This window comes from Emydura macquarii, unplaced genomic scaffold, assembly GCF_026122565.2.
Source record: "Emydura macquarii macquarii isolate MOO-44397 ecotype Brisbane River unplaced genomic scaffold, CSIRO-AGI_Emac_v2 contig_1644, whole genome shotgun sequence".
Taxonomy (NCBI): domain Eukaryota; kingdom Metazoa; phylum Chordata; order Testudines; family Chelidae; genus Emydura; species Emydura macquarii.
This window is the reverse complement of record NW_027131781.1, coordinates 1,366,431-1,391,165: the sequence shown is the minus strand read 5'-3', so window position 1 is coordinate 1,391,165 and position 24,735 is coordinate 1,366,431. Positions and strand designations below refer to the sequence as shown.

Below are 24,735 nucleotides of genomic sequence, written 5' to 3'. Positions count from 1 at the left end.
TCTCCAGGCTTTATTAAACCTCTCACTGAATGACACCATTCCCTAGTCAAGCCTACGGCACGGCTGAAAACACACAAAGCCTTTCATGTTCAACAGGCGCGTCCCACGAAGCCAGGGAACAATTCGGTCTCGTTTGCACAGTCTGTTGTTCTTGGAAATCTCGACATCGCTGTATGGGATGCAAGGCTGGTTTCACCCATGGGACACCCTGTACAGCATGGGAGTGTGAGGCCGAGATAAAAAGAGGATGCAGCATGGATTCTTAGGCCTTACAGTTCAAAGCCTGGGTTGAATGGCTTCACAAAGGGCTCTGGCTAACACGGTTTCTAAAGCGCACTACAGCTGCTGCTCAGGTTGCTACACCCTCGGAGAAGGGAGAGAACTATTTCTGACAAGCCACGCAAAGAGCGCGGCTCCTAGAGTCACCCCAGAGCTCAACATCACAGTCACATTCAGTGCAGACGGAGCGATGTTGCAGCCCTGCAGGAAGGTATCCATCCACCGGACCAGAGCGGAACGTCTGCAGGACATAGGTGCAACTCTAGACAAAACCCTGCACTTCCCTATTGCTTGAGAAATCAAAAGAAAAGGTCCTGTTTCCCCTTCTCATTTACACCGGTTTTACACCAGAGTATTTCCACTGACTTCAGTGGAACTTCTCCTGATTTACTCCAGTAGAACTGAGAGGAGAATCAGGTCCAAAGAGTGACTGGAGCTGTGCAAATAGCCCAGGTGCTAGATTTGTTTCTGCACACACCTTACCTGATGAGTTTTTGCATTTGACGGATTTAGGAGTAGTTGGAGATTTTGTTGGAGAGGTCTCAGCTTCTGCTTCATCGCTCTGGTTTGGATCAGTGTCAGACTCCTCCCTAACTGATACCTCTGAACCTGGAAAAAACAAGAAGCTGATTCAACTTCCCCACTTGTAAAATGTATACTGTAGCAAAACCCGGTTGGGAAACAGGTGCGACCCAGCCATGTTTTAGCTCCTTCACGTCTCTCAACTCCGGAAGGGAATCAATATCCTGCTTTATTTAGCAGTGGACCCACTAGAATCAAAAGCACCAAAGTTCTGCTGCCCGAGAATTATTTTTGGTTTTTCGTTTGTCGGAAATATTAAAATGTTTACACATTCAATTGGTCAGTGTCTGACCTTGGGAACCCACAACCCTTTAGGCAGCTCAGAAAGTTATTCAGCTTTCACTTGCAACACCACAGGTAAATAACTGAAGCTGACAGCATTCCACGGTCGGGAAGCTGTACCCTGAAATGCCTAGGTCAGGCTCAGAAGATGAAGGCTCTGTTTATTGGTGGCGAATCTGGTGACAGAACTACTGAGCAATGCAACAGCTGAAACCTTGGGGTAAGGTCAGTGCGATGAAATAGTTGGCTATTGGAGTAACACACGGGAAACGTACATGGTGATTTGGCATGACACTTTCAATAGATGTCTGAAGATGAGAGCAGGAAATGCCAGCCGGAGATGGAAGGCCGCACAGCGCGGTGTTCACAACCGCAGGGAAAATGGGGCAGATTCTAGGAGGCGCATGTGTTAATGGGGAGTAACTAGTTATAGATCTGTGGGGCTCTTTCTTAGCTACTCCCTTTCAAACAACATTTTCCAAACTTTTGGGGCCAGATTCTTCACTCGTGTAAATGGGTGTAGTGCCACAGAAGTCAATTCTCCCAGAAGCTTTGAGCAGCGGGTGGGACTAGATGACCTCCCGAGGTCCCTTCCAACGCTAATCTTCTACGATTCTATGGAGTTAGCTGGTTTACACCAACTGGGGATTGGACTCAGCATTGCGAAGATCTCCCTGGACGTTATCAAAGTGAACACAGGAATTTTCCACCCCTGGGCCTCGTGAACACAGATGTTCCCAACCAGGCAAGCTGCGATGGTGTCATGGGAACGTGCATGAAGCTGCGGCTTGTGCATGCTGCTCCCAGCAGCACTCTGATCTGGGCCTTGTTAGTTCAACGTACTGCTACTTGCTGATCCTGCTCTCCTTAGCCCAGCCAAGCGCCCACCGCCACCTTTAAGCCAAACTCTACCCTCACTTGCACCATGCAACTGTGTAGGCCGAGAGCAACTATTTTAGCAGTGTTCAGGAGGCAGGAGCAATTGTGACACCCTAACATCCCAGACTCAATTGCTGCAATCGTGTTTACAGGAGTTGGGAACTCTGACTATCTTGCAGTTCTGTGCGCGTTTTCTTTGTAACGTCTCACCGTTCCGTTGGTTGCTTAGAAATGTTTTCAGACCTTTTGTTACGCAAGCAAATGTCTTGCTCACCTCTGAGAACAGTTACGGTGAATGTGCTTTGTTATTTTATGTCAGTGCAATGATCCATATTGATGGCTAATTCCACCCTAGCATTTCTAGTATCAGAATAACTTGTACTCCCCTCTTTTGTAAAAACATACAGAGATTCTTTAAGGGGAATGCAGCTCTAATGGAAAGCTGTAATTTTTGTTCTAAGTTTGTTTTTCTTTGAAGTAGAAGTTAGTTAGCATGACTGAAAAGTAAATGGTGTGTAATAATGAAGTAAAAAAGCGGCAACTCTAAGACTCCCTGATAACAGAAGGGAGTCAAGCAAGACTTTGTTGTAACAACTTTTACAATCCAGATGGCCAGAGAACGCAGATCAAAATAACCCCCAGTCAAGAGGAGTCCACCCTCAGGACAGGAACAAGACAAAGTGTAAAACACGGAGACGGCCATGCTTGCAACAACAGACGGGTGATTGACAATCACACCAGGATGCTAACGCAGCATGGCACAGCAAGAGCCATCAATCTGCAGGGGATCAATCTCGGTACAAATGGGGTGAAAACATGGAGACTTTGGGTTCATTCTGCAAACTTCTAGGAGCATCGGATTCGTGACCGACAGAGCCTGGCTCTTTCCTCATGCTCAGCCCACCAGGCCAGCGGGCTGGCTAGAGCAACTCACAGGCTGGTAATTACATTCCGCCTGCAGAACATGTGTGTGAGTGTGTGTGTGTGTGTGTGTGCGCGCAGGCAACTGCTTTTTGAAACCTCTGTATTCACAATAAACGTGGTGTATTGCCTTGTCCCACTGAATAAAACCCAGCTGTTTATTTCATTCATAAGTGTAACAACTGGACTGGTGCAAAAGGGGGTGGGCCCTGGCTGTGGTGAAGGACGGACACCTGGCTTGTGAGTGGTGTCTGCAGGACTGGCTCCCGACCAGTGCTGCTTAAGGCACAAAGGGAGAGATTTTTTTAAAGCTGCCCTGTGCTCTTGCACCCACAAGCCGCAGGTGCAAGTAACTGCTGCACTATCGATCGGATGGTGAGAGGCTGGTGCCAGCCTTGCTAAGTGAATGTGGTCTTTCCAGGCCTTGACTCCGAGGGGCTCTGGTCAGGCCCTTGGAGCTGTGAGTGACAGGAGACCTGACTAATGCCAGGGTGGACACTTACGCCGAAGCTCCCCAGCACCGAGCATTTTGAGGGGCCAGGCAGTTTGCCAGGCTCACAGTGTCCCTCCCCCACTGACTGTGCTGCTAGCCAGGGCTGGTCTCTACTTCCCACCCCTGGTGTCAGCCGGGGGACAGCAGAGTGCACCTTCCGTGTTCGGTAGGACAGTTGTGTTCCCACCCGGCTCAGGCTCTCCTCCGACAGCACCTCGTCTGCCATGTTGTAAGTCAGGGAGGGTCTCTGCGTCCTGGCCTCTCCATGCTGCAGGACTCCCGCTGCCCAGCTGTCGCTCTGAGCGCTAGCCCGGCTGCGGGCCTGCCCTCACTTCTCCACAGCCCGAGTGCTAACGTGTTTGCTCCCAAACCCCTCTCCTGGCCCCGCGCTGTTTTGGTTTGATCGCTGCACGGTCCCTGCAACCCGGGATGCGTTTCCTGGCCTTCTGCCTGTGAATGACACATTCCTGCTACCTCCTACAAGGGTCGCAAACTCGCTTCTTGCAAGGCATAGCTGGGCCCACTTCTACTGCCTCCCTGCGGCTTGCCTGAGAACCTCTCCCTGTCTGTGAGCCCCCAGCGACTTACTCTGCTTGTTCGGAGGAGTCTCCTCTTGTTTTTCGGAGGCAGCGTCACCTTCATCGGGTATCTTGCTGGGATAGTTACTGGACACGTACAGTTTGTTTATATCCAGAGTGGTCTTGCTGAAGGGTGACATGGAAGAGTACATGCTTGCATAGCCGTTGGAGGAGCAGCTTAACGCAGCCAGGTCCAGAGCCTTCCCTCCCGTGATGATGGGGATGTTTAAGGACAGCTTCCGTCTCCGGCTCGGCGAGGACGACTTGGTGATGGACAGCGGGGGAGGGGAGGAGAATTTCCGATTGGCTCTGGGCGACTTGGGCGGCTCGCCATAGAGGAGCTTGGTGTTCTGGCTGCTTGCAAACAAGAGCTCCAGTGACCTGGGTTAAAACAGAAGCAGATTCTCTTAGGGTGCATCCCCCGCGCTGGTTGTGCTGCACCGTGCTCCCTGGCCCCGGGGAATGCCTCCCGTGCGATCCGTCGCCCTGTAGAGCCGCGCCAGCCCAGGGAAGGGGAAAGCTGGTGACCACCCTTGGGGAATCCGCATGGATCTCAGTGCACCCCACCCGCACACCCATGGGGAAGGGCAGCGGCACAGCCAGAGGCTACCAGGCTCCAGCCACAGCCCAAAAGGGGGCTCGGAGAAGCAGAGAACAAGTTGTAGAAACACAGCAATGTGGGGCTGTGGGGCACCTCGCAGGGTCATCAAGGACAAGCCCCTGCCCTGAGGCAGGCCACGTAAACCTAGACCGCAGGTCCTCCCGTCTCACCCCGCCAGCCCATCGCCACGAGGGGTTTTGTCCACCCGGTCCTTAACCCGCCAGCGACAGGATTCCCCCCTCCCTGGGCAGCCTGGCAGAGCTCAGCCGCCCCGACAGCTCGCAGCTTTTCCGGATATCGAACCGAAATGTACAGACCAAGGCCACTGCGTCTCGTCTGCCGCCAGTGCCTGGCGGCTGCTCTGACACCAGGGGCTGGTCATCTCGTGACAATAGCAGAGGCCTGACTCAGGAACGGATACAGAACGAAAAAGCCACGCCACAACCCCATCCCCACGCCACTCCCCCACCATGGCCCTCCTGCAAGCACTGACTCAGAGAGCAGCTACAGACACAAAGGTCTCTGCCAGCCCCACCCCGAAGGATGCTGGAGATGCGCTTGCTAAGGGGGCAGAAGTGCCAGCCCTCACGGCACCTCCCCCACACGAGATGCCACTCTTCAGGGCAACAGCCCCGGTATTTCCCCTCCCTGGTCCACCAAGGGGGCACCCACGCTCAGGCTCCTGGCTCCGCATCCGTCACTCTCTGGGGCAGTCACACACACATCTCCCCCTCCGGGCCCGGGTATTACCAGACTGAACAGTTCCCCGCCTTCCCTGTGTTGTTCTCAGCAAGCCACGCTGCCTAACCAGGCCAGTGCCTCCACTTCCCGGCCCAGAGGCTATAGGTGATGTAGCTACCTACGGGGAAGTTACCGCCCCGTTCTTCCTAAGCGAAACCAGTTACTTTTATGGTGAAACTTCACAGAGAAAACATTCGAAACAACCAAAGAACCGACACTCGTCCTAGGCTCACCGGAGACCACCCCAGCTCCAGTGAGGGCTCTGGCCCACGACCCGTCCTTCAAACCCTACCCAGAGGGTTCTCTGTGGTCACAAGTTTGTAATGGCATTAGCCTGGGCCGGCCCTAGACCAAATGGTGCCCCCAGCAAGGAGTGTCTTCCATGCCCTCCCTGCCCCATTTGTTAAACTTGGAATACCTTCTTTTTTAGAGCATTTGTAGCCCATTTCATGACCTGGACACACGATTCTCATGTGTGATTTATCCCTGACATATAAGACAGGCATGCTTATTTGCATGCTAGGATCTGTAAAGCTGTATTTATTCATGCCATAGATAAGCAAATAAAAAATGTGTTGCCTTTAAGCTTCTCAAAACTTTTTAATTTTAAGAATAACGAACAATTTACATCAAATGTTTTATTTTCCCTTTTGTTGCTAACAACAAAAACAGCGCCCCCCAAAGGCTGCCTGGGTCGCCTGCCTCTAAATCCGGCTCTGGCGTTAGCCCAGAACAAGCAGCCCATCAATCTGAGTCACTTTTGATCCCCTTTGGGACTCTGCTCTAGTCTCTGGTAACAGCTGAGCAGCAGACAAAGGCTTTTTTCTCGGGCTCAGCTTCAGAAGGTGGGCCCGGGGATGAGAAGGTGCCTTCCCCTCCTCCCACATATTCCTAGGAATCCCACTTAGCTGTGTTTGTTGAGCGCCTTGTTTCAGAGTCCTCTGCAGCGCCTAACACTTCCCATGGCTCACGGTGGCCACGGCTCCTCCCTCCATCCCCACAGCAACACCTGCACATTTGCATTTTGAATACAACGGACTCCGGAGACACTGACACTTAGTTCAGCGAGGTTTGTCCAGGCTCTGGCCGCAGATTGCCACCTCTCACACAGGAGGTGGGTGCTCTCGGGTAACTGGTCCAAGGGCACTGGAATTTATACGCTGAAAACCTCTTAACTCCTCTGCTGATCAAACAGCAGCAAAACTGGAGCCTGGGAGACGGCGGCTCTAAGAAGAGTGGCTAGGGCCAGGCATAGTGCAGGCAGGTGAGTGCAGGAAGGATGTATCTCATTGCCAGCATCCCTGCTGCTCCAGGCCTGGCTCTTTCCAGGGCAGAGAGACAAAGAAAAACCAAGGAATTTGAGAGAGAGAATTCCTCACTTCTCTCCCCGGCCCCCTGCACACATTGACAGCTCATGCGCTGGCCTGGCATTGCTCCTTACTGCCCAGAACACAGGAGCTGAACAAAAATCAATCTGAGCAAGGAGAGGTGTGAGGACCTGCTAGCTTGCCTGGTCCGTCTCCCTGGGACACATTTCCCAGCCGTCGGGGATTCCAGCATTGTCCTGAGAGAGAATTCCACAGCTGAGCACATCTCACCACCTCTTCCTGATATTCAGCCCAATCTTCCCCCACCCCCAATTCTGGCCTCTTAGTCCTAGTTACAGCACGTCATACTGCTCTAAAAGACTCCTTGCTCCTTGAGGTTTGTAGACGTGTGTTCCCAAGTCATTGCTTAGCCAAGCTACAAGTATCTGACTCTTGTAACCTGGTGGGTAACCTGGGGAAAGCTGTGCCATTACAATGTGAGTGGTAATAACAGGAGCAGTATTAACTGTAAAGAACAACATTCCAGCCAACAACGTTTCTAAGAGGGGGTGGTTGTCTGGTGGGGTCTGCGCAAGGTATATATTATTGTACTCATCTCACAGGTAGGGTAACAGAGATACAAGTGAATTTAAGTGTCTTGTCCAACATAACCCAGCACGTCACTGAGGGAGCCAGGGATAAAACCCAGGAGTCCTGACTTCAGAGCCTCTGCTCCAGCCCTTAGACCCACTCCACTTCTCCCTGGGAGGACTACACTTCATGCAAAGGTGTGACTAAGCTGCCTTACCTTGCAGGAATTGCACTGATCGGTTTCTTGTATATGGTGATGAGTTTGTCCAGCACGACCACGGCCGTGGTGAACACCCGGTACGAATGCAGAAACGTGTTGAGAAAATCAATGCTGAGGAACCGCAGGTCCGTCAGCCTTTCCAGGAGCCGCTCCACGCTTGCATAGCGGATCTGCAGGACCTTGCAGGAATTCATCGTTTTACTGAACCGAATGTCGACATCATCACAATACAAGCTGGCATCCGACCTGTGGGGATACAACATAGCCCTGTTCCAGCCTGGAGTGAAACCAGGGTGCTGTTTCGGCAGACACACCTCATCTCGATATCCCTACGGGAGGCCCAGAGGAAGTTTCTAGAGTTTTTCAGTGATAACTGAATACTTCTGTTCTCCTGGAGACTTTCTGAATGAACGTTCTGGCGTGGGAGCTTTCCCAGGGGAAGTGACAGTCACCCCCAGTGTGGACGGAAACATTCCGGGACATGCCAGAGCCGCACAATGTGCTGTAAAAAAGGTAAACTTGGAAGGTCTGTAGTGTCTGCGGAGCGAGAGGAGCTGGAAGAGCAGCCCACAGCCTCTCCCCTCTGCCGGCGTGGGGCAATGACATTAGCCAGGGAGGTGTTCGTTGGAGGCTGCACTGTTATTGTGACTTCAGCACAAGCAGGTGCCCCAAAGAGGGTGCGGGACGGCCATGCATGCAGCAGCGGGGGTCCGATTCAGCAAGGTTTTTTTCCTGGGGAGTCTCAGGCAAGGTGGTGCAGGTGTACAGGCTGCCCCACCCTGGAAAAGGCACAGTGGACTCCCCACTCAGGCTGGCTGGATATGGGGGAGAAAGCACAGCCCTAGCGCTGCTCTCTCTGAGACTGCAAGAACCTCTGTGGAGTTACTGCAGGGATGAACTGGGCTCAGCCGCATCTATCACTGGGCGCAAAGAGTCAGCCACGAGGCCCAGTACTGCTCTGTGGTCAGGGGTGACTGGAATGAAATCGGGCCGGAGGGAGGAACCTCCCTGGCATTGCTAAGCGCTGCAGCTGGCTCATAGGGGGAAAGGGACAGGAGACAAGGAAGGACATGATGGGTGTCTGCAGGAAGATGTCCTGCTTCTCCTCTTTGCTGCAAGATGTCTGGCACGATATGGGACTGGGGTACCTTCCCCACCTTCCTCTTTCCCATCCCCATCGGATCTGGAGCATTTTCTAGAATAATAGTTATTGCTAAATCCCGGACAAAGAAAACACACAGTCCTAATGCCCAGGATGGAATGATGCCAGTGTAAAGTCCTCTAAGCAGCCCAGGAGGCGAAGGGGAGAAATCCACCCCACCCTCGTCTAGAGAGCTTCACCAGCAGAGCGAGCTGCCTCTGTACTTCCTCGCAAGCCCTTGCTTTTTAATCTTTTTCTTCCCCCTTCCTTTGTCCTCTTGAAGTTCTCCCCTTCCCACACAGCTCCTCCCACCTCCCTGCACACAGCCCAGCAAATGTCTGTCCCAGGGCACCACTGACATAACCCTGCTAATGTGCCGGAAGAATCGCTACGATTCCTTGACACCAAGAAAAACCTCCAGGGCCCCAAACAAACATCCCCGGCCTTTGGTGTACAATACTGTCTTTTCCGACTTGCCCATCGCTAAGTGTGACAATATGTCTACAGCGAGCATCGATTAACGGTGTGCTGCGAGCAGGGTGAGATACAAAGGGCTCAGTCTTGTACTGATTATGCAGGCAAAGCTCCCGCTGGCTTTCGAACGGAGTGATGTCAGTGATTTGAATGCTATGCACTTATCGAGTCCAGAGGCAGTTCTGCTGGTTCAGGGGCAGAGGTAAACCCAGGTTCCTCTGTAGTCAACCTACACTTGCACAGGGCACTCCACGTTACGTGTCTCGTAAAGCAAAAGGCACTTACTTGATCATCTGGGGAACGGTGACTTTGGAGTTCTCCTCAAACGCATTCATCATGAGGCCATTGCATCGAATATTGTCTACGCACTGAAACACAAGCGGGTTCGGGGAATGGAGAATGGAAGTTACACTTGAAAGAGAATTCGTTTCAAGGCTAGATACAGGATTTGATCAGTTGCTGAGATTGCAGCATAAGAGAACGTGAGGTTGACCTAATCCAGATGGGATGCATCCCTACTCGTTTTATCTGCCAAGGGCCATTTGATAGGAAATCGATGCTGGAAATGCTGCTTTCCTCAAATACGAATGATGAGAAATACTGGGTGAACAAAGGGAGACAAGTTCATGACTGTCACTCTTTATTCCGGTTGCTAGTGGAGATGTTACAGGAGCAACACAAACCAGCTGTTCTTCTAATGCAGGATTTGACGTACTTAGAATGAAACTATCAGAGGTGGGTCAAAACCACCAATGTTTCAGGGATCTCCAGCAATGCTCTCTCCACCCGAGTTCTTCTAGTTAAACTCTTCCAGCCCAAGTCTCCTCCCAGAGGACTCTGCCAGACAGCCCTAGTAGAGAGACTCTCCCACTCCGTAGTCCTAGCGCCATAGTCCCAGGGCTGCCCTGACCCTCCTGCTCTGCTGGTTATAGACTATACGCGGCGTTGTGGGTGCGGTAATATCTCTTATTGGACCAACTCTGGCTGGTGAGAGAGAGAAGCTTTTGAGCTGCACTGCTCATCTCTCTCACCAACAGAAGTTGGCCCAATAAAAGATATTGCCCCTCCCCCACCTTGTCTCTGCTATATACTGTGGCATTCAGCTCCTCTTACCATGTGGCCTGGATCCTGAGGATCTAAGGTTCCTGCCTACGTCTATCCTGGGCAGCTGTGCTAAGAGCGAAACATACTAAATTGCTTCCTCACTGAAGAATATAGGACACTGCACAGCAAAAAGATGTTAAAAGATCTGTCACTGAAATCCTTCGTTCTCTTCCTCCCATCTGGAGCAGTAGTACATACATTTCATGGAGCCACATGGGCCTGACTCTCTCCACTTCTTTGCACCTTGCGGCCTCACGTACACTCTGCAAAGTGAGTGTAAATTGCTGCCACTGGAGAGAGTGAGTGGGAAAGTCCGAACTGGCAGCCTTTGACACCCACTTTGCATAAATGTAAATGATCCGCTAGCTGCAAGGGAACGGAGGGCTGGGCCGATATTATTTTTCCCTTGCCCGAGTAGAATGGGCCCCGATTTTAGTAGAGGTTTACTCAGGCCTCTGATATGTGCATGTGAGCGACACACGCAGCAGCCAGAAAGCCCTGAATTAAACAAAATAAAAGAAGAAATAATAACTCTGAACACTAACATAGCACTTTCTCTCCTAATGCTCCACTTACTTTAATGAATTCAGCCTCAGAACACCCGCGTGAGTTAAGTATTGTCTCTATTTTTATAGATAGGAAAACGGAGGCATAGAAAGGTTAATGCAAATGTTCTCCTGCTGGTGCCTAAAGTCAGGCACCTAACACCCATATTTGGGCTTCCAAATAAATGGACTGATTTCAGAGGCAGCAAGCAATCTGCCGTTGAAATCAGCCCACGTAGTTAGGTGCCCAAATATGGATCTCCTTCTCAGTATTTTTGTTTGATTTCTTCTTACCTGACTGATGTCACTGGTCCATGCAGCCTTCTCCTGCCTGGATGATGCCACCAGGATAACAGTAAAGGATGGAGAATCTTTTGGCTCCACTACAATTTTGAAATCAAGATGGTCTATGTCTTGCCCTGATGCTTTTGCTTTGTAATAGACAAGATAAAGAAGCAGAGTAAAGTTTGAGGTTTTTTTCTAGGACATTTTCCAACAGGATTATAAACAACATTTGGATTTGGTGATTTTATTTGGCCACAAGAATGCAGAGTCAACCATGCAGAAGATCCAAGTTCAGGGCCTAAGCTTCCTCCTTGGCCATGAATCACCAACGCACTGTGCCCCCTTCTTGCTATTCCTTCTCACGGATGCAAGGAGAACAATTAATGGGGGAGCCCCAACATCCTGTGGATTTATGTTTCCATGCAAACCCGTATTTTCAGTCTGAATGGCTTTTTTTGGCTGACCAAAATGAGCCCTCATGCCTGATTGATGGCATGGGTCGGTCTGTAATGCAATAACTTCTGAACGCTGCATCTGATCAATTCCAAAATTTCAGGGAATGCTGTAGGCATTGATGGCCAAAACCTTGTTGATTTTGGTCAAAATGAGAAAACTTGAAAGGAGAAACGGGGGGACACAGCGTGCCTCCGGCTTCTGGTTAGCAGAGCTGTCCTCTTCAGCCAGGTCTGTAATTGTCTATAGAGCAAAGAACTGGTTGATGGCAGCCACGAACACCTTCCAGTTTCACAACTCTCCCCTCTCAGCTGTTTATCCTCCCAGTCGAGTTCAACATGTTGACACCCTGCGTGACTTGTCCCCAGGGAGAAAGACCTGAAATAATAGTGGGTGGAAGGGAGGGCACACGAAGCCCCGAGCATGAGCAAGGGGTGTGGGGTGAGAGAGACGAAGGGGTGGGAGGGTGACACCCATGGGATCTCATGGCGGTAGGGAGGGAGGGAGGGAAGGAGCCCCTGGGGTATATAACAAGTGTGACCTACAGAGGCAACACAAAGTAGGTGACCCCCTAATTTTAGATTATGGGAAAGCAACACACAAGAAATAATATAATCAACGTCTTCATGAAGGAGCAAAGCCTGGGTCACGCCTGTCCCACCCTGCGTCACGCTGCCTCACCAAAGGGCAGCTGGCTGGCTAAAGATGTAAAACACAGGGAGTAAAATCATCAGCGTTACCCAGCTTCTTTATAGGCCAGAGGTGCTGCATCCGGCGGAGAGCCACCGAGAGGAGCTCGTCAGGGCAAGGGACGGAGGGAAAGGGGAGGAGAAAAATCAACTCGCTGCTGCAGGTGTCTGAGCAGGCTCAGCCCCAGGAGCCAGTGGGTGCAGCAGGCACGGAGAGCCTTGCTGGAGGCACTCACCACTCTGCAGGCTCAGGTCTGCCTGCTGGGGCGGCCCGTGAGGACAAGATTCCAGCTTGCACTGTGACGAGCCGGGCTAGCTCTGCGCCACCGCACCAAGACAGAATGCACGCCAGCGTCAGCACGCAGACTAGGGCCCAGGCGCAATCTGTACCCACGGAAGCTGCCCCAGAGTGTGGGTGCTAACTGAGACCCAAACCTTCAAAACCATGGGGGGCTTCGACTTTTGGGGGGCCAATTTCCGATGCCCATGGCCTGATCGTCAGAGGTGCCAGGCATCCGGAACAGAATGAATGGGAACGGGGGGTGCTCAGCGTCCCAGCCCACGGGTGTAAGTGCCGACAACAGATACACGTGCCTAACGTTAGGTGCTGAAGCGTGGAAATCACAGCTCAAGCGTCAGAGCCCAAACTAGGAGGCTCCTTTTGAGAACCTGGATGTCAATGTCTGGCTCCCTGGGTCACTCCTCCAAGCCAGCAGCTAGCTGCGTATCTGCTCACACGAGGGCAGAGACCGGCCAGCCGGCTCTTTAGGAGAAAGATTTTAATGAGGACAGAAAATAGCAGCCTGGGTTTTTTCTGACAAAGACGGTAATTAGAGCCAGGCTTGCCGCAAACCTGCCGCAGCCTGGCCCTATTAGCCTGTTAACACGGCTGCGTGAGGAGCTGGGCCGCCTCAGGAAGATGATATTGCATAGATGCGCCTCTGTTTTGTTCACTGCGAATAAATGATTTGATTCATTTCGCCTTGTTTTCTGCTGCCGGCATGTCTGCCAGCCAGCGGATCACAGCGGCCTGGAATTTCTTCCTTCTTTGAATTTGCTCAACCAACTCGTTTGCACTTTTGGTTTTACACTCCATGGATGGATTGCAAACAGCTCCCTGCAAGGAGCCATTAACAGCTATGAAAAACTCCAGCAGTGCTGGCTGGTTTCACACGGTCCCAGGTCACAGAGAATGACTTCTGGTTCCTGATCTGATAAGAATGACTCTGGTAATCAAGAGTGTGGCCAAAGCAGCCATACGGGTGTGGAATCTCCCAAGGGAGGGGGCAGGTTAGGGAAAGAAGCACCAAAGCAGGACTGAGTCATTTAAACTTTTCCCCTGTCTGGGAGGCACAGGGTCTTGTCTTGGGAGAAAAATGATTTGCCTGAGTTATTGGCTGGGCCCAGAATTTATATTTCATTTTATCTCGTCACATACACACCAACTAACTGCACATGCACTTAATCCTCATCGCAAAGGGGTAGTCGTTACGGGTCTTTTCGAATGCTTCTGTGTCCTGGCTCTGATGCATGTTTTGCAGACTTTGCCCCTTTGTTGGGTGTGGCAGCGTCTGAGCCCACAGAAAACACACCATGTTCCCCAACATCTCCCCTTCAATTCACTTTCCATCAGCAGGCGTGTGAGTAGAGCTCCGTTGCTCAGGTGTGACGAGGAACACACACGGGGCTTGCACCCACCCAAAGGGAATTCTTTTTTAAATTTGAGCAAATAATAACGGACAATAATTTGGGGGAATTTGGTACCTACTTTCTTCATCAGTACTCTCCTGCTCCTCCATCAAGGTGCAGTCAATGAGAGAGATCACGCCATTCTGAAAGAGAGGAACAGCCACAAAGGAAAGAACTGTGAAACTCGCACAGCAAACATCCACCTCTGCTCTCTGCAGAATCCCCTAGGAGAAGCAGCGAGGGGGAGATGTGTAGATCTTCTTTGCTTTTCCAATTTCAGTCATTTAAGCCCAGTTCTTACAAACAGGAACCTAATAGGATGACTCCCGGGCATAAAGTTAAGCACGTGCTCAAATGTTTGCAGGATCGGGGCCTTTTCTGAGATTCTCACTCAATTAACTGCAAAACATCCGCAGACAAAAGTGCGAGCCCCGGGAATGGATTGGAGAAGACTAAGTGTTATGTACAAATTTAGGCCTAATTAAAGTTTCCCGCTGAATAGATTGTCAGTATTCTTGCAGCAAAGCACAAATATCGTCTCTTGCTGAGAACTTATCATTTTTATCTTAGAACATGACTCGGGGTTCATCCCGTAAGTGGCAGGATGTCCTAATCACGCGCAATGAACTGAACTACCCTGCCTGACTGCATTTACACACCTGCAAAGCTGCAAGATGTGAGGGGAAACTGACACCTTCAGAAACTTCAGACTATTCACCTGCATTCCAGACCTACTGAATTGGAAAGGATGTTGCCGAGGCTCAGTGTGGCAGGCCTGACTTTTGCAGCCCTCCCATCCGTTTTATTTTTAACGGAGGCAGAGCAGACACGTCCCACACAGCCTTTCCTGTTCACCTGCAGAACGAGGCTCTGGAGCCTGGCAGGCGGCTCGTGGGAGAACTCGCTCTCACAACACCGTCTGCAGAGCTCCTACAGCAAGGCTGACTTGGAAGTCCCGCAGTAGAGAAGCCCCGGACCTGCCTACTGCAGCGAAATCTGTTTTAAGGCCCGGTGGGTTACAGCTCTCTGGGAGAAATCATCAGCTGCAGTCTCCACTTCTCCCTGCCTGCTTCTGCACTACAGCTGCTCACTCAACTTCCACCTCTGCTACATCAAAGCAGGATTTTGCATGCCCCGCCGGTAATGCATTCAAAAGGAGGAGCACGGCGAGAGGGACGGGCTGGAGGCCAGTTGGAAATTCCCCCCAGGATCTGCATTGCTGCACTGACAGTACACAGCAGCTGAGGCCGGCAGATCAGACTTGGCTCCCACACCAAACCGGCCCTTCAACAGGGAGCGCCGTCTGAGGTGGCCGCGAATTCCTGGACCCTCAGGGGTGGGAAGGCCGCAGTATTTGGACTCGTATCTGCACGGGCGTGAGAGAACGCCCCGTCCTGCCATTCACACCTTCGTTAAGTGCAGTTTTCCACCTGAGCCTCTTGTACAGATAATTAAGTGCTTGGAGAACAGGAAGCATTGTCTCTCGCCCTCTTTCTTCAAGGACAGGGAGCCCAGCCTCCCTCTGGTGATTTTCCCTTTCTCGGACATCGGCACTTGGATGAGGGAACCTATCGAGAGGACAAAAATCCATTACTGGCCCTGCGTGCATCTCTGTACATCTTGCCTGCCCGCCTGCTTCAGACACAGACTGGCGAGGCAGCCGGTGAATAAAGAGGCTGGATCCCTCCTTGCTTCCCTACGGTCACTCCGGCCACGGAGACCCAGCTGTCACCGCAGTGAACCAGGAAAGCGGATCTGCCTTTCAGAGATCGCCCTGGCCCCAAGCGAAGGCTTCCTTCAGCAGCCCCAGCACACGAAGGGTGAGACTCACCATGGTCCCCAGGGCCCACATGCTGACTTTCCTTCCACCCAGGTCCCCTGGGGGTGCTGCTGGTGGACGGGCCATGCTGGGGAGCCCGGCATGGCTGCATGCCAGCCCCACACACCACAGAGGGGGGCCTGGTGCCCCACCACGCTGTGCAAGTGGCGTGGAGAAGCTGCAACCTGTGAGCTGGAAAAGTAGCCTTGGGTGGGGACACCCAGGCCCGGCCAGCAGCACGGGGTGGATTTCACGCCCCCCACGCACCAGCCACCCACTTACACAGACAGGCTTTCCTGCCTCCGGCAGCCACGTACGGAGACTCGTGCAGACCCACACGGCAGAGACTCTCACGCCACCACAGGCACCGAGCTCCGCCAGCCAAGCATGCTCGACCGCCCCCTGTCACTGGGACCTCCGGGCCGGGATGTGGCAAGGAGGAGACCCTGGGCTCACAAGGCCCTTCCACTCCCCGACCTCAGAGGGCAGCAAGGTGGGCAGGCCACGCACACTACCCCTGCCGCAAGCCCAGAGTGGCCAGGGGGCAGAGCTGTCAATGGCAGTGATCAGGAGGGCGGGAGGACAATGGGGGAAAGGCACAAAGAAAGGGACCCGCTACGAGCTCTGGGGAGAGCCCGTGGTAAAAAGCCACGTCCTTCGCGGGCTGCAGCTCCGTTCCCAGGAAAGCGGGGCCACGAGCGAGTCTCAGCCCAGCCCCCACCACGTGTCCCTTCCCGGGGCGGCGACGCTAAGCTGTGCTGGCTGCTCTGCTCTGGCCATGCCCCTTTCTCCAGGCCCCGACCACTCCCCCCAGCTGGGGGCTTGACTGACTCTCCAGCACTGGGGACTCGCCCGGGAGCGGTTACCAGGAAGCCAGGATCCAGCCCAAGATCTGGCACTAGCAAAGCCTCTCTTGCACCGACGCACGTGCTGGCTCTGTGGTGCAGCGCAGTGCGGGGACGGAGACGTCAGCGGGTCTCTCTCAGGAACAAACGGTCCCTATTTCTAACCTTGCAGCTCTCCAGAATGCAGAATGGGAGGGCTCTGTCCCCCAGGCAGCTCCCCAGCGCGATGCCTGGCCTGGATGGAGGAGAAGGGCGCGGTACAGCTATGGATATCGTACCTTGTCTGACAAACGTCTGGCTCGTGTCCAGCAGGATTTCACACCCTTCTATAATCATCCTCTCTATCGCCAGATTCTTTCGAATATTTTCTGTCTCACTCACTTCGTCGTGCATTATCCTAAAAGGAGAGAAGAGACAGTCGGCGGCTGAGTGAAACTTGCCCGAGAGCTGTGTGTGACGATGGCAGTGCTACTTTTCACACGTGGGGGTAGCTGCCTTAAGTATAGCTGAGAGAAAGGAAGGCAGAGAGAACAGAACTGAACTCCATGGACTGCCATGTGCCCGGGGCTAGGAGACAACGCACACCACCCTGGAGCTGCTACATAAAACGCTGGCTGGTTTTTGAACTGCCATTCTGGCTGGGAATTCACCCGCCGGCTGGACTCAGCGTGGATGACCTCTCTCCAGGCAGGCCCTTCATCTGCTTTTAAGCCGGATGGTCCTTTTCCCTGGGCTTTAATGCCCTGTGCAGCGCTGAGACAGAACTGGACGTGGTTTTGTCCAGGATCACAGACAGATGACGCCGTTCTGAAGAGCGCGCTGCTCTGCCCCCACCGACACGCGTGTCTCACACTGGCAAGGCGGACCTGTGCCCTTCATGGAAGTACCGGGACGTCTCGTGTGCTGGGGATGCGGCAGTGGCCACCCTATTTCCCTCTCCAACAAAACACCCCTCGCTTTTCTGCGGCTCGAGGGACTGACTGCCAGGCTGGCAATTCTTTGTGTGGGTACACTCAGGGCTGGGCTGAGGGAATGTATCCCCTGCCCGGGGTGTGCGGTGATATGAATTAACAGAGACTACAGCAGATTCTTCACTTCTCGGCCTCTGGAAGCAAAGCGCTGACAACATCGGATTTCAGCGCCGGTTCCCCCGAGTCAGCACTGGACAGGGCGTGAGTGCGACTGGAACGGCGTGGGTCTCTCTACCCTAGCGCTCGCCCCATTCTCAGCAGTGACTCAGGGGAAATCGACACTGACACCCATGTTCAGCAGCGGCCTGATGCCCTGCTCCAGACGGCGCTCTCGTGTTTTAGGTGGGGAGAGGAGACAAGTGGGGCCTAATTCATTTCTTTGGAAAGTCAGGGAGATCAGCGCGACAGGACCTGACACCAGGGCTCGGTTCTGTTTGGGAGGTTTGTGGCTCACACCCTCTCAGCACTCGCAGGGGAAGGAGCGGTCAGCGTTTCTCAGCGTGTGTGTCGTGAACCTAAAGGGACGGTACAGACCTAACCTGCCACAGGCCACCCCTGCACACGACCTGCCACAGATACTGCTCATGACGCAACCTCGTTGCCCCCGGCAGACTCGCTCGTGTATAGCCAGAAAGCGATAAATGGCACACGCCCAGAAAGTACAGATGGAGCAACAGACAGACAGAGCTACAGCCACTTCTTTGGCAGAGAAATGGCTTCAGTGCGGTTTCAGCTTTCCCTTAGTTTCTCCGATATTCCCCCCCTTCCTCTCTGTCAGCACAAGCTGCCTCTGACTGCATGTGCTCTGTGCGGACAAGAGCTGCCGCCGTGGCAGAGATCTTTTGACACCTTCCTTGGACGGAGAAGGAACCAACGCGTGATGGGCTGACCTGGAAAGCTCTTCCAGCTTGGATTTGGCGTAGTCCAGGCTGTTCCTCTCCACGTGCTCGTGGGGGGTGTGCGCCAGCAGCTCGTGCAGCGTCAGAATGTACCTGGGAATCTGAATGAGAACGCAGACAGGAGAGCGAGGGGTCAGCACGAGGACACAACGCAGGGAGGCGCCCGCGGGGCTGGGGAAGACGGGAGTGAATCACCATTAGGCCTGGTGTAAGGACAGCGGGTGTGCACCAAGTGAACGGGGCGATGAAGGAAGGCCAGGTCCTCAGCATCCACCAGCCACAAGCGCCCCCCATCCAGCCCTGCACGGGGAGCTGGGGCGGAAAACAAACCCCTCCCGCACACGCCCGCTCAGGTCCTGCCCCAGCAGAGCAGAATAGCTGCCTGTGTCCAAGAGCAAGCACGGCGTGACCAGACGTCAGGCTCACATCCTGTCACTCTAGGTACCAGCGTGGTACTGGTCAACGGGGCCTAACCCCGTCTTTCTGGGACTCGCACTTCTGGGTCTCAGACGGGCGGAGGGTGGCAGGCACCTGCCCAACGCTGGCTCTGAGGGACACGGACACATTCCCCTGTTTGGCACAGCGTCAGAGACCGCGTGTTCCACCGCCAAGCATGGCAGCAAAGCTCCCGGTGCCGAGTCCCCGCACTGCCCAGGGGAACGCGGGCTGGCTCTGCCGCTTGGGCTGCCGGCAGATCAGCTGCAGGTAGTGGGGGAATGGAGAGAGACCCAGGGATGGGAGTGACTCAGAGTCCATCAAACTAGTTCCCGGGTGGGCGAGGGTTGCCAACCTTTCGTGGCTCTCCCGGCAGAGACAGAGGGGCTCCCACACGGTCAGATCTGCCATGCCCTTGTCAGGCCGGGCCGAGGTCAGTCTAGCGACACCCCAGAACGGTCTATGGCGTTGGGGGAAAGGGGAATAGGAGGGGGGATCGGCAGGCTAGGAAACCATCCCTGCCCCCACGCAGGACGAGAGGGGCAATCTGCAGGGAGGGGGCAGGCTCTGAGTGGCTGTGTCTACATGCGGCTGGTCACTTCATGGCACAGGATATTCCAAAGCAACTCATCTCTAACCAGGCCCCTCCTTCTCCAGTCCCCAGAGGGATTATTTCTAAGAGGAGCCCAGGGGGCTCAACAGATCTGGGGAAGAGGGCATTTCCTCACTGCGTTTTATGGCCCGCTTGCCCCTGCCACAGGAGCCACAGGTCACCTGGAACATGGGGTAAGTCAGGAAGGTCTCCAGCGTCCTCTCCTCGCAGTCTGGCTTGGCCTCGTAGTGCTTCAGCAGCTTGTCGAAGTCCCGGTTCTGCTTGCAGTGAGCCAGGATCTGCAGGCTGTACTGATGGTTTCTCACGAACTCCTGGTAGATATTCAGCATGGGCAGCAGGATGTCAAACAAGTCAGCTGCAAGCAAGCAGCAGGAATTAGGCGAGGTGCACTGCATGGTGGCCCCACACTCAGGGAGTGAAACGTCACGCGTTGGGTCTAGGGCTGTATTTTGGGTTTGAAAAAATGGGCATTCGCACGACAAGGAATTCTTAGTCACAGTTTGACCGGCCTCCCTTGAGCTCACTGGTTTAGTGACGGTGAATCAGTCAGCACATGGGGAGTGCTGGGACGTGCATGGGACTTGGAGAAACCCGGCTTGCTGCATGCTTCCAGCGGCATTCCGTGGGCGAGGCGTGTTACCCTGCACTGGCTGAGCGCCCACAAAAACCACAGGAAGGGAGCTTCCCAAAGGAGTACCCAGCAAAATCAACACTGTCCTCCCCATCAGAGGACTGCTGCGCAGGGTAATGGAGCGTCTGATGAATGAGGATGTGTGGATGGAATCGTCAGCAAGGAGCTGCTGGATTGACGCAACTGGGCATAATTTTTGGTTTTTAAGAGAAAGTGCAAATCTCTGTAACGATTTAACTGTGGGATGAGGGTTGTGTGTGTAACATGGCAGGGAACATGTCAATAACCTTCAGCATCACAGTAAACTCGTCTGTGAATAAAGAAAAGCTCACATGAGGTCAGCCATTCAGTTCACTAGATTACAAAACTGGGACCTTAGCTGCATGGAAGACTAGAATTGGTTTGGGTTTTTTTCCTGGACAGTCCTTGCTTTCATGAATGAAAAAAACAATGGCTTTCCATAACAATTAGCAACAATGCACTACAGTAATGTGCACAATATGAACACTCAGGGAGAACAACTGTGAAGTGTATTAGGAGGAAGGACAGGCACGACTCTAATGAGAGAGTGAAAAATAAAATGCAATAAAGAGACTGCAGTTACTCACCAAGCACGAGGGTCGGCCAGCTAGATATTCTTGCTTTCAAGCCTTGATAAAAGATCTGGTGCAAAAACATGATTGTTTCGCTGAAAGAGAAACCAAAAAAGACAGATGAACAAGAACCAATTAACTAATAATTTAAGAATCCCGGCACTTCTAATTGGAGGGCAGGCCAGAGCAGCACCGCAAAATGCCGAGGAGACTGGCTAGACGGAGTGAAAGAGTGAAGGATGGAGAGAAATTCCTCAGGATGCTACACAGGGAATGGTGAGTCGGAACAGGGGGCTGAGAGGAAGAAAGGGGAAGTGTGGGCCGAAGAGCAGTTCAAGGTTCCCAGCAGTGAGACGTGTGGTCCTGTGAACGGTCTCCTAAGTTCTGTAATGGAAGGATCGCCACTGGGAAAATGTAAAATGAGCAGCCCAGCCCACACCCTGGTAAGCGACAACAGGAGAGATTTGTGCACCAGCAGCAGGCCCTCCTCTGCTTCAATCTGCAGAGACAGAGTCCCTGGAGGAGGGCAGCTGGCCCAAAGCCACGTCCTGACAACAGACACCAAAGGTGCAGCGCAGAAACCTCGACAAGAGCCATTCCTGAGTCTGGCTGCTGCTGCTGCTGCTGCCGCCCTCCCGAGAGTGCTGGGGATGAGATGCAGAGTGGCAGGGACTTGCCGAGTTTCTCTAATACCCTCCTAAATAATAACCTCTTTGAGCCTCTGTCCTCTGCTCGGTCACTGCCTTGTCTCCCTTCTTCACTGAATGCTCAGGGGATCAGAAGGCAGCCCAGCGTCCCACGTGGGCCCTGACCTTGCACCTGCTCCGTAGATTTCCCCAGCTTCCATTCCGCTCTCTGTCAAAGCACCCCAAAACAATTTTGCACCAATTAGTTAATATTTCCTCCCAGTGACTGATTTGACTGTCCTTAATTATCTCGTCATTCTAGGTGCTTCACCATTAAATCCATAATTAGGACTGCTGTCAATTAATCAAAGTTAACTCAAGCGATTAACTCAAAACAAATTAACTTAACTAAAAGAATTAATCGTGATTAATCACAGTTTTAATTGCACTGTTAAGCAATAACAGGATACTAACTGAAATTGATTAAAATATTTTTGGATGTTTTTCTACATTTTAAAATCTATTGATTTCAATCACACCACGGAATACAAAGCGCACAGTGCTTACTGTACCTTATTTTTATTACAAATATTTGCACTGTCAAAAAGAGAAAAGAACTAGTCGTTTTCCATTCACCTCCTACAAGTCCTGCAGTGCAAACCCTTCATTGTGAAAGTGCAATTTACAAATATCGATTGTTTTGTTCCATCACTGCCTCGAAAACAAAACAAGGTCACACCTTAGAGCCTGCAAGTCCACTCGGTTCCTATTTCTGGTTCCGCCAAACTCTAGGACAAAAAAGTTTGTTTGCCCACTTCTGATTTGCAATGTCACTTGAAAGCGAGAAAAGGCTTTAGCATCCATCAACCAGGAGACACGGCTCAGGGATTGTGGTTTGCCAGAGACTGGGAATGGCTGACGGGATGGATCACTCGATAATTGCCCTCTTCTATTCATTCCCTCTGAAGCACCTGGCATGGCCTCTGTCGAAAGACAGCACGCTGGGCTAGATGGACCATTGGTCTGACCCAATATGGCCGTTCTGATGTTCTTATGCCTGGCACTTTTGTAGCCAGCTTGCAAGGTATTTACATGCCAAACATTTGCATGCCCCTGCATGCTTCAGCCACCATTCCAGAGGACATGCTTCCATGCGTATGACACTCATTAAGAAAAGAATGTGTTCATTAAATGTGACTGAACTCCTTGTGGATGAATTTATGTCTTGTGCTCTGTGGTTTTACCACGTTCTGCCATGTATTTCGTGTTACGGCAGTCTCGGATGACGACCCAGCTCGTGTTCGATTTAAGAACATTTTCACTGCAGATTTCACAAAATGTAAAGAAGGTACCAGGGTGAGTTTTGTAAAATTAGCTACTGCACTCGACCTAAGGTTTAAGAATCTGAAGTGCCCTCCAAAATCTGAGAGGGACGAGGTGCGGAACGTGCTGTCAGAAATCTTAAAAGAGCAACATTCTGATGCAGAAAATACCAAACCCAAACCACCAAAAAAGAAAATCAACTTTCTGTTGGTGGCATCTGACTCAGGTGATGAAAATGAACGTGCATTGGTCCACATTGCTTTGCACTGTTATCAGGCAGAACCCATCATCAGCATAGAAGCTTGTCCTCTGGAATGGTGGTCGAAGCATGAAGAGGCGTATGAATATTTAGCAATACCTTGCAACGCCAGCTACAACCGTGCCATGTGAATGCCTGTTCTCACTGTCAGGTGGCGTTGTAAAAGAAGCAGGCAGCAGCATCTCTCAAAAATGTAAACAAGCTTGTTTCTCTTAGCGATTGGCTGAACAAGAAGTAGGACTGAGTAGACGTGGGCTCTAACGTTTTTACACTGGTTTGTTTCTGAGTGCAGTTATTTAACAAAAAAATAGTTCCACCTTTGTAAGCTGCTCTTGCATAATAAAGAGATGGCACCTCAGAACTTGTATGAGGTGAACTGAAAAAACACTATTTCTTTTATTTCTTTTTGACAGTGCAAAGATTTGTGATAAAAAATATAAAGTGAGCACTGTCCACTTCGTATTCTGTGCTGTAACTGAAACGTATATATTCTACAATGTAGAAGACATCCAAAATAGATAAATAAATGGTATTCTATTATTGTTTCCAGTGCGATTAAAACAGCGATTCACTGTGATTTTTTCTCTCTCACAATTAATCATGGTTAATTTTTATAATCGTTTGAAGCTCTAATAATTAGTTTTACCACGATCATCTTACCTGCAGAATTCAAATGTGCAGGTCTGTGCCAAGGACCTGCCTTTATTATAAGCAAGTTCTCCTGCTATTCCCCCGCCTTCTCTGCACAGGTGTCAGACTCAGGAGGTGAGGGTTGGCTAGATTTTGTTGTCTTTTCCACTCAGCACTGGATCTCCCTGGCTGGGGATAGCTATCAAGTTTAGATGCTCTTCCACCCCAGTTTGCAGGCAGGGTGCCAATTCGGATTTCCTACTTTGCTTTTTCCGTCTCTTGGAAGCGTGTGTCTTCTTCTTGTGCTGAGTGTCCCTCATCTTCTTCACTGACAGCGAGGCAAAGGGTTTTTTTACATTTTTGAAGGTTGATAAATGATCTTTCCACCACCTTGCCAGGTGCTACCTGCTGCCGTCCCTGCCCTGCTGTTCCTTGTGCCCCGGACATCGTGCTCATGATTTCTGTCACCCACTTGCACAGTTTTTCTTTGCTGGGTGTGGCTGGGCTGTTCTCCTTTTTCACACTCGCTCAACTTCACCCCGCTATCTTTGCAGGGCTTCTCAACACCTGATGTGGATACCGCGCGGGGCCCTGCCTTCCCCCTTGGATCCTTATGGCACTTGCATGCTCATCTACATGCCCTTTCCTCTCCTTTCAGGCTGAGTGCTACCTGTTCTGCACACACAGGGTGGGCTGCCTAGTTCCAACAGAGGAAGGGCTGGCCCAAGCGTCGCACAAAACGCCGACTCCATCTGAACGCAATTTCACAGCAAAATTCCCAGCTCGCTCCAAGCCTTCCATTTTACGAGCTTACTTGTGTGAATGCACCAGAGGACAGGTGTAAATCAGGCCACGGCACGCTCAGGTGCTTCATTCACATGTGCAAACAGACGTCTGTGTGAGCGAAAGGGGCACAGGCTCACCTCGGTGGCAGGGTTTCTCCATCCCTCTCTTCTCCTCCTAACTCCGTCGTACTGACACAGGCACAGGGAGCACAGGAGCTTCCCGGGGCACCACAGGGGAAGGGAGGGGGAGGGAGAGACAAATGATCGACTGGCCTAGTAAACGGTAAACTTTAGCGGTGCTAAACTTTCCCACCCCGCCCCAGTGGGCCTGCTAGGACTGACATCTGCCTGACAGCGATTTTGAGAGTATCCCCTGGGAAACCTTACAGGAGGGAGCCAGGAAGGACTCCGTCGACAAGCTTTGTACTCCAGCAGCAAGGAGTTGCACTGTG

General features: G+C 52.1%; 1 protein-coding gene across 3 annotated transcripts in view; it reads right to left on the bottom strand.

Annotated features, from left to right (window-relative positions):
- The window catches only part of RASGRF1 (Ras protein specific guanine nucleotide releasing factor 1), a 98,817-nt gene that overhangs the window by 36,786 nt on the left and 37,296 nt on the right, over nt 1–24,735 (bottom strand). For all 3 annotated transcript variants that reach the window (XM_067555431.1, XM_067555432.1, XM_067555433.1), the window contains exons 6-16: nt 20,676–20,755; nt 19,598–19,791; nt 18,380–18,489; nt 16,797–16,915; nt 15,262–15,422; nt 13,934–13,997; nt 11,033–11,169; nt 9,375–9,457; nt 7,472–7,720; nt 4,025–4,395; nt 763–888 (exon numbers count right to left, since the gene is read on the bottom strand). In XM_067555431.1, the coding sequence (XP_067411532.1) occupies nt 763–888; nt 4,025–4,395; nt 7,472–7,720; nt 9,375–9,457; nt 11,033–11,169; nt 13,934–13,997; nt 15,262–15,422; nt 16,797–16,915; nt 18,380–18,489; nt 19,598–19,791; nt 20,676–20,755 (1,694 nt within the window). The remainder of the gene's footprint in view (nt 1–762; nt 889–4,024; nt 4,396–7,471; nt 7,721–9,374; nt 9,458–11,032; nt 11,170–13,933; nt 13,998–15,261; nt 15,423–16,796; nt 16,916–18,379; nt 18,490–19,597; nt 19,792–20,675; nt 20,756–24,735) is intronic.